Below are 19,600 nucleotides of genomic sequence, written 5' to 3'. Positions count from 1 at the left end.
CAAAAAATACTGTATTTTACACTTGAAATGTGCCAAGAGGGTAGATTTTAGGTTTTTTCATCACACAAAAAAAGGTAACAATGTGAGATGATCGATATGCCAATTAATTTGATTATGGTGATCATTTCACAATGTATATATATATATCCAAACATCTAGTGTACCTTAAATACATGCAATTTTAATTTGTCAATTATAACTCAAAGCTGAAAAAATTTTTAAAGAAATGCTTAAATAATGATGGAATGTTGTCAAAAGGACACACAGACCCAGTTTGGAAAGGCTCCCACAAGCCAAATCTGGGATGATTTGAGCATTGAAATAATGAGTAATGGTTTATAACCCACTGATAATAACTGATAGTAACAGATTATAACCCACCAAATAAAACAGGAATTCATAAATCCATACTGATATGAATAGGAGGGAAAAAGAGTAGGTTTTTCTTTACAGAAAAATGATGATGACTAATAAATGTAAAAAGAATAATGGAATTAGAAAAATCACCCTTCGCCAACCATCACAGTAATAAATAATTCAGCCAAGAAACACAAAAGGATGCTAAAACTAGTAGGTAAAAGTCAAGATGTTTACATAGACTCAAAACACCTCCCCCAAAATACTTATTAAATACAAAGGGAAAAAAGCATAACTAGACAGTCAAGACACCTGGCAGACACTATCTTGATAAAGTTATCAAAGTTAGCATGGCCAGTAATGGGGCAAATCCAACTGTGTACCATCAGACAGGACACAATGAGAAGAACATAGCATCGCTACTGTGATATTCCTGCCAAAGATGCATAAACTGAATCTAATCAGCAAGAAAACACCAGACAAACAACCCAAACTGAAGGGACATTCTATGGTATAACTGGCCCAGGCACTTCAAAAGTGTCAAGGTTATGAAAGTCAAGGAAAGATTTTAGAACTGTTCCAAACTAAAGACTAAAGAATCAAGATTATTAAATGCAAGGCATGATCCTGAATAGGATCCTTTCACTACAAAGGGTGTTATTGAGACAACTGATGAAATTCAAATGAGTCTGAGGATTAGAAGGTAGCAATGAAGGAAATCAGTCCAGGCTAATTTCCTGGTTGTAGTGATTGGGCTGAGGTTATACAGGAGAATGTTCCTGTTTACAAGAAATATACACTAGCACATCCAGAGGGGACAAGGCTTCACATTGGCAACTTTCTCTCAGAAGGCTCAGAAAAAAATACAATCCTTTATTTTTGTATTTTTCTACAAATTTAAAACTATTTCAAAATAAGAAAAAATGTTAAAATAAAGTTAATGCATACAGAATATCCAGCATGATGCCTAGCACCAACTAAATGCTCTCTAAATGCTGGAGGCGGATGTTCAGTCCATCAAGAAATTGGGGCTGCAAACAGCCTTTGTAGTTCACATTGACTTGTGTTTTCTCCTAAAGCTAAGATATACCACCTACGACAGGGGTTTTCAACTTGATTAAAATTTACAGGCTGTAGGAATATGAGCAAGGGAAAAAAATTACATCCCTATTTCCGCTAACCTCTAACTGAAATTTAGCATTACCTTCAATTATGAATTGAAGGAATACTGCTATTGCTACAAACCATAGTAATACTAGTGGTATTACCTTGACTTTGTCATCAAAAGAAATAGTTATTTTGTATATGTTGCAGATATCTCAAAATATTCATTCTTATCACTACTTCATAGCTACGGTAGTTACTTATACTCACCACCACATCTTACTATTTAACATATTAATAAAGAAGCATCATTTCCATAGCATAATTTTTTTATATTTTGATAACCTAATTTCAAAATATTTGGTTTCCTTTAGTATCCTACACATATATTGTATGCATTTAAACATCTTTTCAAGATAGGGGTCTCTGGCTTCAGTAGATTGCCAAAAGGATGCAGAGGGCAAGAAAGGTGAAGAAGCCCTGATCCAGGAGAATACTGTTGTGCTTCCAATCCTGACAAAACAAGGCCAAGGCACCACCTGCCAATTAAAGCTTTTAAATGCTAAACTACCAGTCTGGTCATGATAAGTTAGTCATCCAGACTGCTGGAAATGTCAGGCCCTTTTGTAAATCATGCCACATGTCACTGGCACAAGGAGTTCCCAAATGCCTTTTGTACACAACAACAGTATCATGTGGGATTCTCTCAGCTCCCACCTGCACACAACCACGTGTGCAGCCAGAGGACCTCAGAGAAGAGTGGGGAGGATTTAAAGAGGACATGAAAACCAAGGAGGCTCTCCAGGGCCAGTGTGTCAGCCACCATGCTAAGTGCTTTCCAGGCATTTTCTCATTTAATCTTCACAATGACCCAATGTGCTTACGTGTTACTACACTCCCCATTTTAGAGATGAGGAAACTGTGACACACAAGGCTGTTCATGGTCAAGGTCAGGATGGTGAGGCCAGGTGTGGGCTTCAAGGCCCATGCTCTTCAGCCCACCCATCCTTAAATATAATGCATCTGGGTGCTTGGCAAGGGTAACATCATCACTGTCAGCCACATAAAGGTCAGCCAAAGAAAATAAGAAAAGCCAGTGACAAAATAAGAAAATCTATTGTTTCTTGAGCACCTAACATGAGAGGCAGTGATGATTAAGAGTGTGTGACTTTATGAACCATGCGACCTTGAACAAGTTACTCAACTTCTCTGCATGTCAATATTGTTTTCTTTTTTTTTTTTTTGAGATGGAGTCTCTCTCTGTCTCCCAGGCTAGAGTGCAGTGACGCACTCTCTGCTCAATGCAACCTCCACCTCCCAGGTTCAAGCAATTCTCCTGCCTTAGCCTCCCAAGTAGTTGGGACCACAGGCGCACACCGCCACACTCGGCTAATTTTTTGTATTTTAGTAGAGACGGGGTTTCACCGTGGTGCCCAGGATGGTCGTGAACTCCTGAGCTCAGGCAATCCGCCCGCCTGGGCCTCCCAAAGTGCTGGGATTACAGGCGTGAGCCACCGTGCCGGGTCTGTATGTCAATATTCTTACCTCTAAGTAGTGGTAATAATTCTACATATGTCCTGGAGCGTTAAAGAGATTAAATGAGTTAATCCAGACAAAGTTCTCAGAATGATGCCCGGCTCGAGGCAAACACTTGATATATGTCAGCTGTTACTATTATTCTTATGCTCCAAGTGCTATACTAGCTACCGACATATTATCTCTAGTTGCCACAGCATTCCAGGGAACTTCCCATTTTTCAGATGATGAAACTGACTCTCTGAGAGCAGAAGTAACTTGTTTGAGTCCACTAAGCTAGTAACTGCTACAGTCAGAATTTGTGCTTAAGTATGTAACTTCAAAGCCAACCAAGAAAGGTTGGGGAAAAGAAACAATAAATATGGATTTCTGATGGATGGCACAGAGACTCCAGGAATGTATGTATGTGGGACCCAGTATCTTAACAGGACCTCTGCAGGCTGGCTCTTAGTCCTAGAGAAGGACAGCCCACTGCCTGCCACACCAGGGCCTGGATATCAGTTCAGGCTCTTTTCTTCTTTCTGGCAGCTATTCCAAAGATTCCTCGGAATTTTCAGGCCACCATTCTCCTCAGCTCCTGCCCTCCTCCCTTCCTCCTGCCCTTCCAACTCAGTGGAACTGGGAAATCCCTTCATCAGAGTCCCAGGGGGAATGCCTATCCCCTGAGACCCAGTGCTCTCATTTACCACTATCCACTGGCACACTCCAGGGCACTTCACAGGATCTGCTCAGGCCAAACCTCATCAGCAAGCCCTTCTTTGACTGATAAAGATGCCCTCCTCCAGCCCCCAGAGCTGGCGTGCCAGCCACCTGTTTACAAGGCTGAGGGCTCCTGGCAAGCACCAGTGTCCTGAGCCAGGCACAGTGTCTGGCACAAATCAAACGCTGCCACAAATACTTGCTAAACTGATGATTAAGTAGGTAAGGGGGAACTCAGAGACCGATATGAATCTTAAGAGAAGAGATTCCTGGGGATATTTTGCATAATGGAAGTCAGACTGAGTCAAAGTCTTCCTAGAAGCAAATTGCTTACCCATGTTAAATAAATGAACTCTTTGAAGCCATTTGGGTCCCATTTCATCAATCACCTATTCCCCTGCGTTGAATCATGCCCCATTAGAATGAAGTCATTTGGCTCCCTCAGCAGAGCTGACAAACCAGTAGATCTCCTCGGCACACAGGCAGGCAGCCAGGCTGCCCAAAGGGGAGTCATGAGAAGCACCTGCTCAGCAACAGCAACCAACCCCCAGTCTCCCCTCTCCACCCAGCCCCTCCAAACAAAAAGCAACCCAGACAGGAGGCCTCTCAGTGCAGAGAAGACTCATCACTGCCACAGATCTGCTGTGTGTCTGGCTCTGTGATGTGTTCTCCACGGCCCTTGGAATGACCACCCAGCTCACCGCATTCCCCTGCCTCACCTGAGAACTGTCCCTAAAACACAGGGGTGAGTCCCAGGAAGACTCCTCTCCTTTGTGAGCCAGGCCCTGGGCCCACTTGCTAAACTAGTACAGTTCTCTCCCAGGTTTAATCTCCCAGGCTTAAATCTCCCAGAGATTTAAACCAAGACACCAGACAGCTGGGAGTCTCTGGGTCTGTGTCATGTCAACAACAGAGCCCTAGAGTCTGGGACTCAGTTGAGGTCCATGGTGCTGCCCCAGTTTCACCCTCCCCAAAGTGTGGCTGCTCAAGTCTTGCCTGGCATTTGTGACAGCCTCAAGTCTGCTCCCAATCAATATTCCCTTTCATGGTGGTTGTGCTCAAACTACCCAATGTGGGGTTCTATGGCTTGCAACCAAAAGAATCTTAACTAATCCACTTCCACTATTTCTAATCCTCTCAAAAGGCAGGCATGTAATTGCCCACTTCACAGATTAGGAAAGTGAGTTTCAGAGGCATTAAGTGAGTTGCCCAAGATCACAGAGCTAGTGAGTAGTAGGACTGGCATTCTGACACCAAAGCCGGGCATTTTCTACTTTACCATAGTTTCCTTAATGACTTGAAGGAAACACATGTAATGTGCAGACCACATCTAAAGAGAGAGCAGACATGTAAGGAGAAAGCTTAATGGATCACTTCTTGGTAATCAAGGCAATTTAGAGGCCTGGTAGATAGATGGTGTCTATTTCAGTAGCTATGTCACAGCCCTGCAACAAAGACATTAATTTTAATACTCTGAAAATTCAGCAGCGATGTCCCAACCATGCCAATAACCAAGCCATGAATCTCCGGCTGCAGTCAGTTAAATATGGTCAGTGTGTTTTACTCTCTATTCTTCAATTCCCTAGTCATCTAGCATTGATTCTCAGGATCACACAATGATTAGAAGGAAAACAGACTGCCCAGAGTCTATGGAGACATGATCATAGCCTCAAGTTTTTTCTAGAAATGGGGAGAGGATAAATTCTAAACCAACACAAAATAGCCAAGGGCACAGCAGAATAAATTCACATTTTCTACAAAGAAAGAACTACAATCTGAAAAGCACACCTTTCTTGGGGCCGGGGGAGTGGGGGGTATGACTGTAAGGCTGCAACAGTTGGGATTTCTTAAAGTGACACCGGAAATTTACAATTCTTAAGTGATCACTTAAAATTCCTTTGTTGCTGTTGTTTTGTTTTTTTAAAGAGACTGGGTCTCAGCCAGGCGCAGTGGCTCATGCCTGTAATCCCAGCAATTTGGGAGGATGAGGCAGGTGGATCATTTGAGGTCAGGAGTTTGAGACCAGCCTGGCCAACGTGGTGAAACCCTGTCTCTACCAAAACTACAAAAAAATTAGCCAGGCATGGTGGCACATGCCTAGAATCCTAGATACTTGGGAGGCTGGGGTGGGAGAATCACTTGAACCCAGGAGGCGGAGGTTGCAGTGAGCCAAGGTCATGCCACTGCACTCCAGCCTGGGTAACAGAGCAAGACTCTGTCTCAAAAAATAAATAAATAAATAAAGAGACTGGGGCTCACTCTGTGACCCAGGCTGGAGTGCAGTGGCACAATCATAGTTCACTCCAGCCTCAAATTCCTGGGCTCAGGCAATCCTCTTGAGTAGCTGGGACTATAGGCGTGCACCACTGTGCCAACCTAATTTTTATATATATATATATATTTTTTTTTGTAGATACTGGGGTCTCACTATGTTGCTCAGACTGGTCTCCAACTCCTGGCCTCAAGCAATCCTCCTGTCTCAGCCTCCCACAATGCTAGGATTACAGGTGTGAGCTATGATGCCTGGCCAGTAAATCTCTATCTACAATTTGCAATTCATCTTGTAGAACACTATTAAAGCCTTTGCTAAAATACTTAGGTATCTGACACAGTTATTTAGATATCACCGGGATCTGAATATTACCAAAATGCCCAGCTAGTAACTTTACATTTGTGGTCATGCGAAGTACATCACCCAGCACAAAAAAACTAAAAACAAAATGATAAAACTGAAATTAGATTTTAAAATACCCAACCTGTCCAATAAATTTATAAACATTTTGTTCAACATTTAGATACTTTTTTTTTTTTTTGAGAGGAGTCTCGCTCTGTTGCCAGGCTGGAGTGCAGTGGCACGATCTCAGCTCACTGCAACCTCTGCCTCCGGGGTTCAAGCAATTCTCCTGCCTCAGGCTCCTGAGTAGCTGGGATTACAGGCATGTGCCACCACACCCAGCTAATTTTTGTATTTTTAGTAGAGACGGGGTTTCACCATATTGGCCAGGATGGTCTCGATCTCTTGACCTTGTGATCCACCTGCCTCGGCCTCCCAAAGTGCTGGGATTACAGGAGATACTTTTTACATGACTAAAATGTGATTCAAAATAGCATTTTAGTTTAACTAACTTAATATATTCAAAGTAATGAAGATATTTCCAACTAAAATAACCTGATGAGCTGCTATCTTGGTGTGAAACAGACTGTACCTTATATTAAGGTTAATGTGAATCTTAGCCAACTAAAGTTGGTCAAAATCTAACTAAATGCTAGCTAGAATCACAAAATATTAGCCCTCTGAGATTTAGTTATAAGACTTGCCCCAGGTTACATAAGTGAAATGACAGAGTCGACAGAGAGAAATCCAGGTCTCCAGATTGCTGGCCCAGCCCAAGGGCTCCATAAGTCCATGCTGACGCTCTCAAGAGAAACAGCAAAATGCAAATACACAAACAGTCAGAATTAAGAAACAGCTCCAACTGTTCAGCCAATGATACCCCCAGGACAAGCTCTGATACTGAGCAGATACACAGCACAGTGGCTAGCACTGGTTGCTAATATACTGAAATACTTCCACACCAGCTGGAAAATAAACCCTGGTCCATCCACTCCAACCACCCTAGCTGCCCTGGTCCCTCCCTAGGGACCTCCCCATGAGGTCCCTAGTAGTTTTTAAACTACAGGATTGGTGCCTGGCACAGGAGCAGGCATCCAGGTCCCCACTCCAGCCCTAGTGCCCGAGTCTTTTCTGAAGGCTGATGCCCATGTTGTACCAGTTGTTAATTATTTTGAGAATCACCCTTCACAAACCTGCAAGTCACAATCAGAGCCATTCATCAGAAAACTAATTTGCATAAGAGTTCTCTATCTTCCAAATGTATGAACTTAATTTAAGCCAGGTTTTTCTTTAAAAAAAAAAAAAAAAAAAAAAACCTGGCCTACAGTTAATTCTTTTCCTTTCCCACATCTGGCTGCCTGGTTGCATTATTCACTCATTCACTCAACAAATATTTACACAGCCAGGCAACAGGCTGAACATTGGGATTCGGAACATGTGCCAGTTCCCTACCCCAGAAGTGCCTGCCCATGGTGCTGTACAGGAGCCCAGGTGAGGGGAAGTAGAAAGGTGGATCCTATAACTCCAACACACAGAGTAAGTGCCATGATGGAGGGATGTGTAAAGTGCTGTGAACCAGAGGAAAACGGGACCACACTACTAAGCAGGATCAGGAAAGACTCCAGAGAGAAGGTGACACTAAGATGGCACCTGCAGAGATGTTCAGGAGTTAGCATGTAAACAAGGAGGGAAAAATCATTCCAGGCAGATGGAACTACATACACAAAGGCACAGAGAGGTACAAACATGGTGTTTTCAGGAATCTATAAGAAATTTGCTATTGCTGGCGACGAAAGAAAATGAGATTGGAAAGTTGATTTGGGGCCAGATAAGGAAGGGCCTGCTGTGCCATTTTCTGTGTGAATTTAAATAGGAACACTTACGAAACACTTGGGATTACATAGTTAAGAGGTGAGCCCTGATAGAGCAAATGAGGCTTCTGGTTTAACAAGCTATGATTTCTCAGTTTCGTGTGCAGTGCAAAGACTAATATTCATTGAAGGATATTAGTCTGTAACGTGGTAGGCTAAGAACTCCTCCTCCTACCTGTTGTAGGCTCAGTTACCAACAAGAAGGCATTTGAGGATCTCTAGATCAAAGGAGTTATCAAATATGTTTCAAAAAAGTGTATGAATCCATTCGCATGTGAATGTCCAATTTCAGTCAAGCTTACCTTAGAGAAGATGGTTTTGCTGCCTGGTGGCTGTTGAGAAGAGCACTTTTCTGTTATTAAGCTTTCACTCCTGAGCTCAAGATCCTCTGCAGCCATTAAATAGTGGTTCTGCTGTATTACTTCCAAATCTTTTTCATTGAATTTCTAATGAAATAAAACAAATTCTAAGGAAGTTGTCATCAAGAAAAAAAATATTAAGAAACTGTCCCAAACTCCTTAAGGAAAAATATTTTATTTTTTCATAATACTCCTATATCCCCTACATAATTTTCATCATTCCAAAATACTAGGCAATTACAAAACTGTCATGCAACTCCATTTCTATGCTATTACAACTTGCAGAATAGCTGAATGCCAGCAAAGCAGAGCCAAGGATGGTCGCAGTCGCTACAAGCCATCCTCGCTCGCCACCACTGTGACTACCTTCCAGTGGGTGTGGAGGACAAAGCCAGGCTCTGACCCAACAGACCTGGTTCCAAACCTAGGTTCATCCTGCTCAGGGTGCGATCTGCTTCCAGTCCTGCAGGCTTATGGGGATGATTACAAGACTTGCACACCAAAACCCAATGAAGACTTAGTCTCTCTTGAAATGTTACAAATTTGATAAAACTTGAACTGTCCATATCCAAAAGGAGATCTGACTTCCAGGAAAAAAAGCCAAGACTGCAAATACTGCTTTAGGGTCTGGTCACATGTGAAAGGCTCCTTCATGATCACACACGATACGATTCCACTGGCTGAACCCTTCAGAAGATCTAACATTCAACAACACAACAGGACCGCAGACCATATCTCTAGTCTTCTGCATGGAATCTATTCCTAACTATTTAAAATCCTAGTAACTCCTGAACTAGGATTCTGTCCACTCTTGTCAAATATTAAGGGTAAGAACCACATCATATTCCTAAGCACCTAGCAGAATTAATTTATCCTTTCAAATTTTTATAAGAAATTAGGTGAACACAAACAAAAAAATTAGAGGCAATTCTTTATAAAAACCCATTGAACTGTAATAGAAAGAACTAGGAATCAAATAACCAATACTGACTTTCTAGAATTGTCACAATACAGTTGTGCTTAAATGACACTATTCATTTTCATTTTTCTAAAGTCCAATTATAGATATATATAGTTTAACAGTCAAATAGTACTACAGGCTTAAATGGAAAATGGTGTCCTCTCCCTCTCCTCTCACCTCTCAAATCCCACTCCCAGAGAAAAACAACTTGTAACTCTTTAGCTATTTCTTCTGCTATATACCTCCATGTTTCTATATTACATTCCTATTCTTACATGGCTTGGCTTCTTAAGTTTAGATTTTACCTACTGGCTCCTGCCATAGAAGTTTAAGGATTCAGCTCTTACATCCTCTGTCCCTCAACCCTTTTCCTAATAATATCCCAATTTCAGTTAAATCAATATTCTGCATTTACATTATAGCCACGCAGATACTGCTCATAACTTAGCCATATGGTGTTCCGTGATTACACATCAAAAAATTGACCATCTGCATTTTAGTTTCTTAGAGAAATCCCAACTGAAGTCCTCCTCAAGAGTTCAAATCTGGGCTTTCTACATAAGCAGCTCAGCTCTCATCCCAGGACTTCCCTTCACCACATGCCATGTGAATTCCCTACTTTCTGGAACCCATGTCTCTCTCTTTTGGTTATTCTCTCCCATTTGGTGATTCCTTTATACATATGGAATCATCCTACGAGAGCTTCCAGCAAGAGTACATAGGAGGCAGATGACTGTAGGCACCAAATGTCTGAAAATGCCTTTATTCTGCCCTCACACTTGCTGACAGCTTGGCTGAGTTCAGAACGCTGGATTGGAAATCACTTTTCCTCCAAATCTGAAAGCATTGCTCTTCCATCTTCTGGTTTCCAATGTTGCTGCTGAGAATTCTGACGTCATTCCAAGTGTGGGTTCTTTGTATGTGACCTGTATTCTCCTCTCTGTGGAAGCCTTTCAGGTCCTCTCTTTATCCCTCTGTTCTAAAATTTCAAAATGACACACCATGGGGTATGGGTCTTTTCTCATTCTTTGTGCTAGAAACATAGCAGGCCCTTTCAATGTAGAAATAGTTGTCCTTCCATTCTGGGGAATTTTCTCCTATTACTTTGAAAACTTCCTTTCCTGTTTTGCCTGTTCTGTCTTTCTGGAACTCCTATTAGTCATATTTTGGACCTCTTGTATCAAGCCTCTAGTTTTCTTAATTTTCGCTCCCATTTTCTCATCTTTTTATTTGTTTAGTTCTATTTTCTGAAAGACTTACTCAACTTTATCTTCCAACTTTTCTTATTCTTCTTTTAAACTTTTTTATATTTGCAATCCTACTTTCAAATTCCAATAGGTCTTCTTTTCCAAATATCTTTTTTGTCAGAGCCTTATCTAAAGGAGTTATAGCCCTGAAATGTTTGGATTTTTAAAAGCTGTCTTGTTTTCTCCTCCTTGCATGTTTCTATTTCCTGTATGTACCTCTGTTCTGTTTGGCCTTTGTCTTTCCTTTTTTTTTTTTTGAGAAGGAGTTTCGCTCTTGTTGCCCAAGCTGGAGTGCAGTGGCACAATCTCGGCTCACCGCAACCTCTGCCTCCCGGGTTCAAGCGATTCTCCTGCCTCAGCCTCCCGAGTAGCTGGGATTACAGGCGTGCACCACCACACCTGGCTAATTCTGTATTTTTAGTAGAGACGGAGTTTCTCCATTTGGTCAGGCTGGTCTCAAACTCCCAACCTCGGGTTATCCGCCCACCTCAGCCTCCCAAAGTGCTGGAATTTCAGGCGTGAGCCACCACGCCAGGCCATCTTTCCTCCTAAATTCTTTTCTCCTGTTTGATAAACTCAGGCCATCCACCTACTTTTAGGGGTTAGAAGTGCTCAGCAGCTCTGAGAGTGTGGAAAGGATCTGTCAAAGGTGGCCTCACAGTGAGGTGCGCAGGTAGGGGCCCAGGTATTTTGCTGGAGGACCCCCAATTGTCAGCATCTTTCAGTTGTTTCTCCTGTCCGAGGCATCTCACTGCTGGGCATGCACACTTCCACTCCCTCCCTGTTTTCACTTAAGTGGTCACTCCTGCTTTCAGTTATATCTGGTGACCCCATGGCCAGAGATTCTCTGGTTTAAGGTCTCCAGAGATCTCCTGCTGGTGAGGAGAGGGTCACCTCTAACTGCTTAGAATTACAGCCAGTCTCCCATTTTTAAAGTTACCAGGTATAGCCAATGCATGCTATGCCTTTCTGGGGTTCTGCAGCATAAACCAGCTTGCTTCTTGTTGGCTTTTTGTCCCAAAGGCATGTAGCTGTGTGGAGAAAGCTGAATCCTATGCCCTTAACACTTGCCCATCCACTTAGCCAAATTTTTTTTTCTTTCTTTTTTTCTTTTTACCTCTTTTGTCTACAAGCCACACTTATCCAAAATTCTGTTGACAACTCACACTTGCTATTATACCTGCTTCTATTCTCCTAGTTAGTCCCTGTGGGTTTATACCTTTTTATTCTTTCATTGTTATTTTAATGAGGTTTCTGTAGGAAGCAGAGTTAAATGCCTATGTTTACTCCATCATGGTTATCTGTAAGTCTGAGGTGAATTTCAAAAATTCACGACATGATCAAACAAGAAGGGTACTCCTAAAGAAAAAGGAACAGTTAGAGAAAAATTACAGGGGAATGAAAGAGCATGGTATAAATAAGTAACAGGAAGTATTTGCAGTAGAAGAACCTCAGTGAAGTGGCCTGAGCACTAGGGCAAAACAAGCCAGAGTGTGAATCCAGGCTCTGCTATTTAGTCGTCATATGACCCAGGATATGTTTCTTCCCTTCTCTGAGCTTCTGTTTCACCACACTTACCTCCCTGGTGGCTGAGGCCCAAATGACATAAATAAAGCTCTAAAGCATTCTGAAACATAGCAATGATTACTGTAATCATAAATATTTCTGCAAAACAATTATTTTTTAAAAAAATCAACCCATGCCAAATTAAAAAATTTAAATACAAAAGTTACAGTACCTGAAGCAACACGTCCTTCTGATTGGTACTTTCTGTTAGATGTTTGACCACTTGCTCTTGATTGTGCAATTTTTTATTGCTTTCACTCAGAAGACTCTTGTAACGATTTTCCATTGCTTTCTCTCTTTCATTCACTTCATTGCGTAATTTTTCAACTTCATTTCTAAGATCCTATCAGAAGAAAATGAAAAAAATGGAATTTACTTGACAAAAATTTCAATCTCTTATGTGTTTGACTTGCTAAATTACTGCTACAAGAGAGCAAGATAATAGATGTATTTAAGGGAGTATACAAGTGTATATTTAAATCCTTCTCACTTAAAATCTTACAAAAACCACTATAAGAATAATCTGAAATTTGGCAAAAGATTTATGAACAGATATTTATCACAACATTATTTAAAATGCTGGAAAACCAGAAAGAAACTAGACAGTCAACAACAGAGAAATAAAGAGTACGGTATTTAAAAAACACACACCCACAATTATGAGTCAAAACAAACCAGAGTATCAAACTACAGATAATAAGATGCTCATTATTTTCTAAATGTTAATACAAATGTCATAAGGCTATGAGGTAACACATCAAAACAACAACAGTATATCTAAGTAGAGGAATTGTGGGTAATTTTCCATTTTTTTTACTTATTTATTTTTCTAAGTTTCCACAATTTCTAAATAATCCTGTATTATCTTCATAATCAGGAAAAAAAAACTGTCCTAATACCATTTACAAAGAATTTATAATAACACAAAAAAAGTTCATGTTATCCCCATGTTACAGAAAAGGGAAAAAAAAAACCGTATACAGAATGATTGTGACTACCTTTAAATATGTACTATTTGTAATACTGAAGCACTATTCATAATAGCAAAAGGCTGTAAACAATCCAAATGTCCACCAACAGAAGAATAAACTATGGTACATTCTCACAATGGAGCACTCTTAAGCTATAAAGGAAAAGGAATGAGGACTCTTTCTCTCTATAAATATACTGCCCTAAAGTAATCTTCAGAATATTTTGTTAAGTGTGTGTGGCAGCAGCAGAGACCCAAGAGAAATAAGTATGGATAGCATACTGCCATTTATTTAACCATAAAACAAATTAAATGACTGCCTATAAGGTATAAGAGAGAACAAGGTAGAAGGGACAAAGATAGAAACTAAAACTCATTTTACAGATGTGACATTGCAATCATTTAAACGTTTATACAATTATCTTAAAAATAAAATTAAAATCCCATAAAACTGAAAAAAGAGCAAGCAAACAAATGAATCTAACTTTGTAACCAGTTAACTGGTTAACCAAACAAACAGAAATTGTTTCAATAACTTTGAAGCAGAATGATTTGTACATCCCTAGTGGGATATTTCTCTAAGTACAAAAGAGGTTGTAAAAAAATCTTAAACTGTTTTTAGTAATCATGTTATAAGTAATGATACTGGTAATGTTATTCTGAAACTGTGTGAGTATATATAACATATATATTTATTAAACAATTATTGTCATAAAACCCAAAACTTTAAGTAGAAAAGAAATACAAACATAAAAGAAGTTAAAACTTGTCACTCTAAATTTGAATTTGAAATATCAATATGAACTTCTATTTTCTGTCGTTTCCTTTCTTTCACTAAAAAAGGCTAGAATTGGTGTCCTCCCTGGTATCCAGACTATAGTCTCTAAATGCCTTTTCCTATAAAAAAGAACAGGGTTCTTCAAAGCAGTGGTTCTAAAGTATAGTCCCTAGAACAGCATAATCAGTATCACCTGCATATATGCAAATATATTGCTGGTTCTCAGGATGGAAAGGGGACTCAGACCAAGAAATCAGGTAGGCTCTAGGAGCTGGAAAAGGCAAGGAACTGACTCTCCTCTAGAGCCTTCAGGAGGAGTGCAGCCCTGCCGACACCTTGATTTTAGTCCAGTGGGACCCATTTGAGACTTCCGACTTCTAGAATTTCAAGATAATAGACTTGTATTGTTAAGCCACCAAGTTTGTGGTAATTTGTTGCAGCAGCAATAGAAGCTAATAATACAGCCACCATTGGAGGATTCTAGGGAACTTGCTTTCACTTTCCTGTATGAGCTGCACCTCAGGGTAACTAAATAGGTGATGAAAAACCAAGTTTCTCTTTATAGACGTATTCAGCTATAAAAGAAGGAATAATGAAATCAAAGTATCACCGTTTGCAAATGATCAATAGCTAGTAACATCACAAAAAGAGGGACTATCAAATATTTGAAAGTACAAATGACCATTTATGATGTAACATTGCCAAAAAATTTAACCTCAATTTGACCATGCATCTCATCTAAACTACCACTTTAGATGGTAGTTAGACTGTTTACCAGAAACAGTCAACAGAGAAATAAGTCAAATGACATTACAGAAACAGTCAGCAAAATCCATAATGTGAAAAACTCTAAAGAACAAACGACCCAACATATTCAACAAACAAATTACATGGGGTAAAAAAAGGAGGGAGAACCTGCTTACTTATTAAACAATAAGTTAAAAAGTTAGCCTGTCATCTCAGCACTTTGGGAGACCGAGGCAGGCAGATCGCTTGAGGTCAGGAGTTTGAGACCAGCTTGGCCAACATGGCGAAACTCTGTCTCCATGAAAAATACAAAAATGAGCAGGGCGTGGTGGCACATGCCAATAATCCCAGCTACTCAAGAGGCTGAGGCAGGAGAATCACTTGAATCCGAGAGGCAGAGGTTGCAGTGAGCCAAGATCGCACCACTGCACTCCAGCCTGGGCAGTACAGCAAGACTCAGTTAAAAAAAAAAAAAAAAAGTAAAGGAAGGGGAGAATGAACTCTGCTATCAGTCTGAATTCATGATCACACACACACACACAGAATTGGAAAGACACAGAAATATACATGTTTGTATGCATGTGTCAATACACATATTTCAGCTCTGTACACGGACAAATCCTGGAGGCAATAACACTCCAGTACTAATGAGGATACCTATCATTCACATCTTGGTTTCTAAATATCATTTTCCAATAAAAGAAACCAGTGTTTCTTGGGCAAATACTTGATTCCAGACCTGGAGCAGGGAAAATATAATACGAAATGAGCCTAGGAGATCTTGTGCCCCTAGAAAGCAAGGAATTGCTCAAAAAATGAGAAGTCATGTTGAAAAGGCACAGGAATCAATTTGAAGGAGCTCCCAATGGCCAAGTCTGGGTCAATTTGAACAATAAAATAAATAATGATAGTAACGGCTTATAACTTATAGAGTAAAACAGTATCTGCAAGTCCATACTGATAGAAACAAATAACTAAATAATAAACAAATGCAGGAGGAGGAAGAGGACAGCTCTTCCTCATGGTAGACTTACAACTAATAAGAAAAGAAGGAAAGATAGAAAAAGAAAATAACAACTAGGTAAACACCACAGTAATAACTGTTGCAGGTAAGAATCATCAATGGATGCTAGAATTCTTCAAAGTATGACGAGAAGCAGGATATTCATATAGTCTCAAAAGATCTCCCCACAAAATTAATTATAAAGGGAATAAAATAGTGACTTTATAGTGAAGAAACCCAGAAGATTCCACTTTAACCAAGTGACTAGCACTAACCTCATCAATAATGACAGATTGACATTACGCACCTCCAAATACAATACACTAAGAAGAGCACATCACTTCCATGCTATTCTTGCCAAAAACACATAACCTCAATCTAATCATGAGAGTGTTGGGAGAAAAGCTGAGTGTTGGGAGAAGCTGAGGCAGGGCTTGCATGTCTGACATAATGTAAAAGAGTCTTGGAACATGTCCGGGGTTCAGGGTCTAAAACTCCTGTGGCCTTTGGAACACCAAGCTCTGTGCTAAAGGGTGGAAGGCTACCCTGATGCACCATAATCTAAGCCCAGGGCATAAAACCCCTCGTGGCTTGGATAGAATCCAGGGCTCAGGGCATAAAATCCCTTGTGGCTCTAGAATGTGTCTAGTCTTGCTGGCTCCTTGCTCTCCCAGGATGGATCGTATCTTGAGTTAAAAGAACCTGCTCTCCGTTATCTCAAGTAGCAGAACATGTTCCATATGCTGCAAAGGAAATGCTAAACCGTCACATCTGTGGATCACGTGCTTGCCCTTTCCCATATTCTCACCACCTGTTTCTTTGTTTGATCACCAATAAATAGTCTGGGCTTCCAGAGCTCCAGGCCTTCCCAGCCTCCATACTTAGCGATGGCCCCCTAGTGCCACTTTCTCTCTCAAACTGTCTTTTCTCATTCCTTTGACTCCGACGGACTTCACTGCCCCCACGACCTGGTGTTGGGTCTGATCACCCCAACATGAGAGAAACACCAGACAAGCCCAAATTTAAGAATATTTCACAAAATAACTGACCAGTCCTCTTCAAACCAGTCAAGGTCATAAAAGACAAAAGCTGAGCAACTGTTCCAGATTAGCCAAGACTAAGCAGACATGACAATTCAATGTGGATCCTTCATGAGATCCTGAACCCGAAAAGCGTCATTCATGGGAAAACTGGCAGAATTCAAATAGAGTCTGTAGATTAGTTCATAATGTTGCATCAACGTTAATTTCCTGATACTGGTAAGTATGCCACAGTAATGCAAAATGTTAACACTAGGGGATATATGGGAACTCTCTATATTGTTTTTGCACCTTTCCTGTATGTTTAAAATTATTTCAAAATAAAAAGGTTTTAAAAATATATATATATATCAACGGGTGTGGTGACTCATGCCTGTAATACCAACACTTTGGAAGCCCAAGGCAGGAGGATCACTTGAGCCCAGGAATTTGACACCAGCCTGGGCAACATGGCAACACCCCATCTCTAAAATAAATAAATAAGTAAGTAAATAAAATGCAATGTATATACCTTGTTTGGATCATGATTTATCTTTTTTTAGAGACAAGGTCTTACTAAGTTGTCCAAGTTTATCTCAAATTCCTGGGCTTAAGCAATCCTCCCATCTCAGTCTCCCAAAGTGCTGGGATTACAGGCATGAGCCACCACTCCCATCCTTGGATCATGATTTAAACAAATTATTTCAAACAATTGTTTTTAATGAGACAATCAGGGAAATCTAAACATTTATTGGTTATTTGGTAATTTTAAGAGATTACTACCCTTTTTAATGTGAAAATGGTACTTTTTAAAGCATACTGAAATACTGATAAAGTAGTATGTCTGGGAATTGCTTAAAATAATTCAGTGTTGAAAAGGAGGGAATGAGGGGGAGGGCAGAGATGACACAAGATTAGCTCTCAGTTTGTGATGGCTAATGCTGGGAGACAAACACATAGGGGTTCAATGTACTATTCTCTCTCCTTTTGTGGGTATTTGAAATTTTCCATAATGAGCAGGGTTTTTTTTTTTTAAAGATACTTATTAGCAACCTGCAAGAAGTATCAGAACACGATTATAGATGATTTTTTAAATTGTGTTATTCTTTTCTTAATTTTAAAATATTTCACACAAAGCAGACACTACATTCATAATTGGTAAAGTAACATTTTTTAAAATGCTTTTAAAATTGTTAATTTTTTTCTTGGGCAAAAAGATGATGATGAGATTGCCCTAAACCTTTACTCCAAACAGCCAGACCAAGAACCTATCATGAATTATAAATGGCAGTAAATACAAATTCAATTCTGGAGAAGGAAAGAAAGGGTTTTTTATTATTATACAAATGATACTAAAGCAACATTAACAGAATTCTAAAGCTAAAGAACAAAAACATTCCCCCAAAATACAGTCATGGCAATATATTAAACCATTTTCAAACAGTAGGTGCTCCTTTCAGTTCTTGTCCATCTGCAGCCCTAATTTTTATACAGTTTTAAGTTTGGTATGGACTTTACCCCATTTCACTTTACTCCATTATACTATCTGGCCTACAAAGAGCATAGAGCAATTAATTAATGATGACATAAAAGAACAATTAAACAAAAAGAAAAGTTTAAGAGAATAAAGTCAAGAAAAGTTTTTTGTTTTGTTTCATTTAAAGTACAGAGATGAGAATGGTCTAGAGAGCTGCTATAATACGGAGGTTCCAACTTGGCTCTGCTCATCCTTTTAGTCTAAAGGAAAGGCGGGACAGGTGGCGAGGCAGTGCCTAAAGTGAAAGATACCACATGATCGTTACGCTGACCAGTTTTAATGCATATCTCTTAGGTCACTTAACTACTTTCCCACTGTCACCAACTGTTTGCTAGCACAGAAAATACAAAAAGGAAGAGCTGTGAGCATAAAACAAGTTTTTTTTTTCTAACTTCTGATTTGTTTTCTTAGGCTAAATCCCCAAAAGTAGAATTACTAGGCCTAAGGGTAAGCATGTTTTCAGAATTCTTTCTACAATGTGACAAACTTCCTTCCAAAAAAACAGTGGCAAAAATGCAATCACCAAGTGGGAGTTTTTTGTTTCACCACATCCTCACCAGCACTGATATTTTCTTAAATGTTTGCTAATTTAATTGGTATAAAAAGGTTCTTCACAAGTGTTTGAATTTGCATTCTTTGATTGCCAATCATGCTTCTATATATTTGACTATTGTTTGAATTTCTCCTTGTGCAAATTGTCCTTGTGGGCCATGAATGAAAATAGTTTCAAGGAGAGTCATAATGAAAAGCTGATCTCTCAAGAATCACCCAAGGTGTACATACACAAACATACACACACAAGCTCATTTTCCCCCTACATTACAAAATCTACAGGGCAAGGTCTAGCTACCATACTAATGCCATTAGAGAAGAGGCTGATTATGAGGGTTCACCTTTCAAATGGATATCATCATGTTTTTGCCTTCCTGATTGTGTTTTGCTGGCCGGTGACTGCTCAGAAACAGTCAATACCACCAGGGCCAGAAGAGCGGCTGTGGCTAAAGAACGGGTACTGAGTGGAGTAAGGGGGGGCCTGGGAACTCCCATACCTGAAAATTCCTACACCTGGGAACTCCCACATCCGGGTTCTATTAATAATAGATGCTACTGTGTGTCAAGCACCTACCATTGTTCCAGGCAAGGTGCTAGACACTTTCATAATGAGGCATTTACTCTTCACAACATACGATGGCCCACAAGGCCCCCATCAGCTAGACCCCCCTGACCTCGCT

At 40.1% G+C, this 19,600-nt stretch overlaps 1 protein-coding gene across 8 annotated transcripts in view; it reads right to left on the bottom strand.

The window, feature by feature from the left end:
- The window catches only part of CDK5RAP2 (CDK5 regulatory subunit associated protein 2), a 188,181-nt gene that overhangs the window by 89,455 nt on the left and 79,126 nt on the right, over window positions 1-19,600 (bottom strand). For all 8 annotated transcript variants that reach the window (XR_004664314.2, XM_024930066.4, XM_063593922.1 and 5 more), the window contains exons 13-14: window positions 12,487-12,657; window positions 8,484-8,627 (exon numbers count right to left, since the gene is read on the bottom strand). Coding sequence is in view for 7 of the 8 variants with exons in the window: in XM_024930066.4 (XP_024785834.3) it covers window positions 8,484-8,627; window positions 12,487-12,657 (315 nt within the window). In the remaining variant the exon portion in view is untranslated. The remainder of the gene's footprint in view (window positions 1-8,483; window positions 8,628-12,486; window positions 12,658-19,600) is intronic.

The sequence above is a fragment of the Pan paniscus genome, chromosome 11 (assembly GCF_029289425.2).
Source record: "Pan paniscus chromosome 11, NHGRI_mPanPan1-v2.0_pri, whole genome shotgun sequence".
NCBI classification, from domain to species: Eukaryota; Metazoa; Chordata; class Mammalia; order Primates; family Hominidae; genus Pan; species Pan paniscus.
Note: the sequence above shows the minus strand (reverse complement) of the source record. Positions and strands in the feature narration are given on the sequence as shown.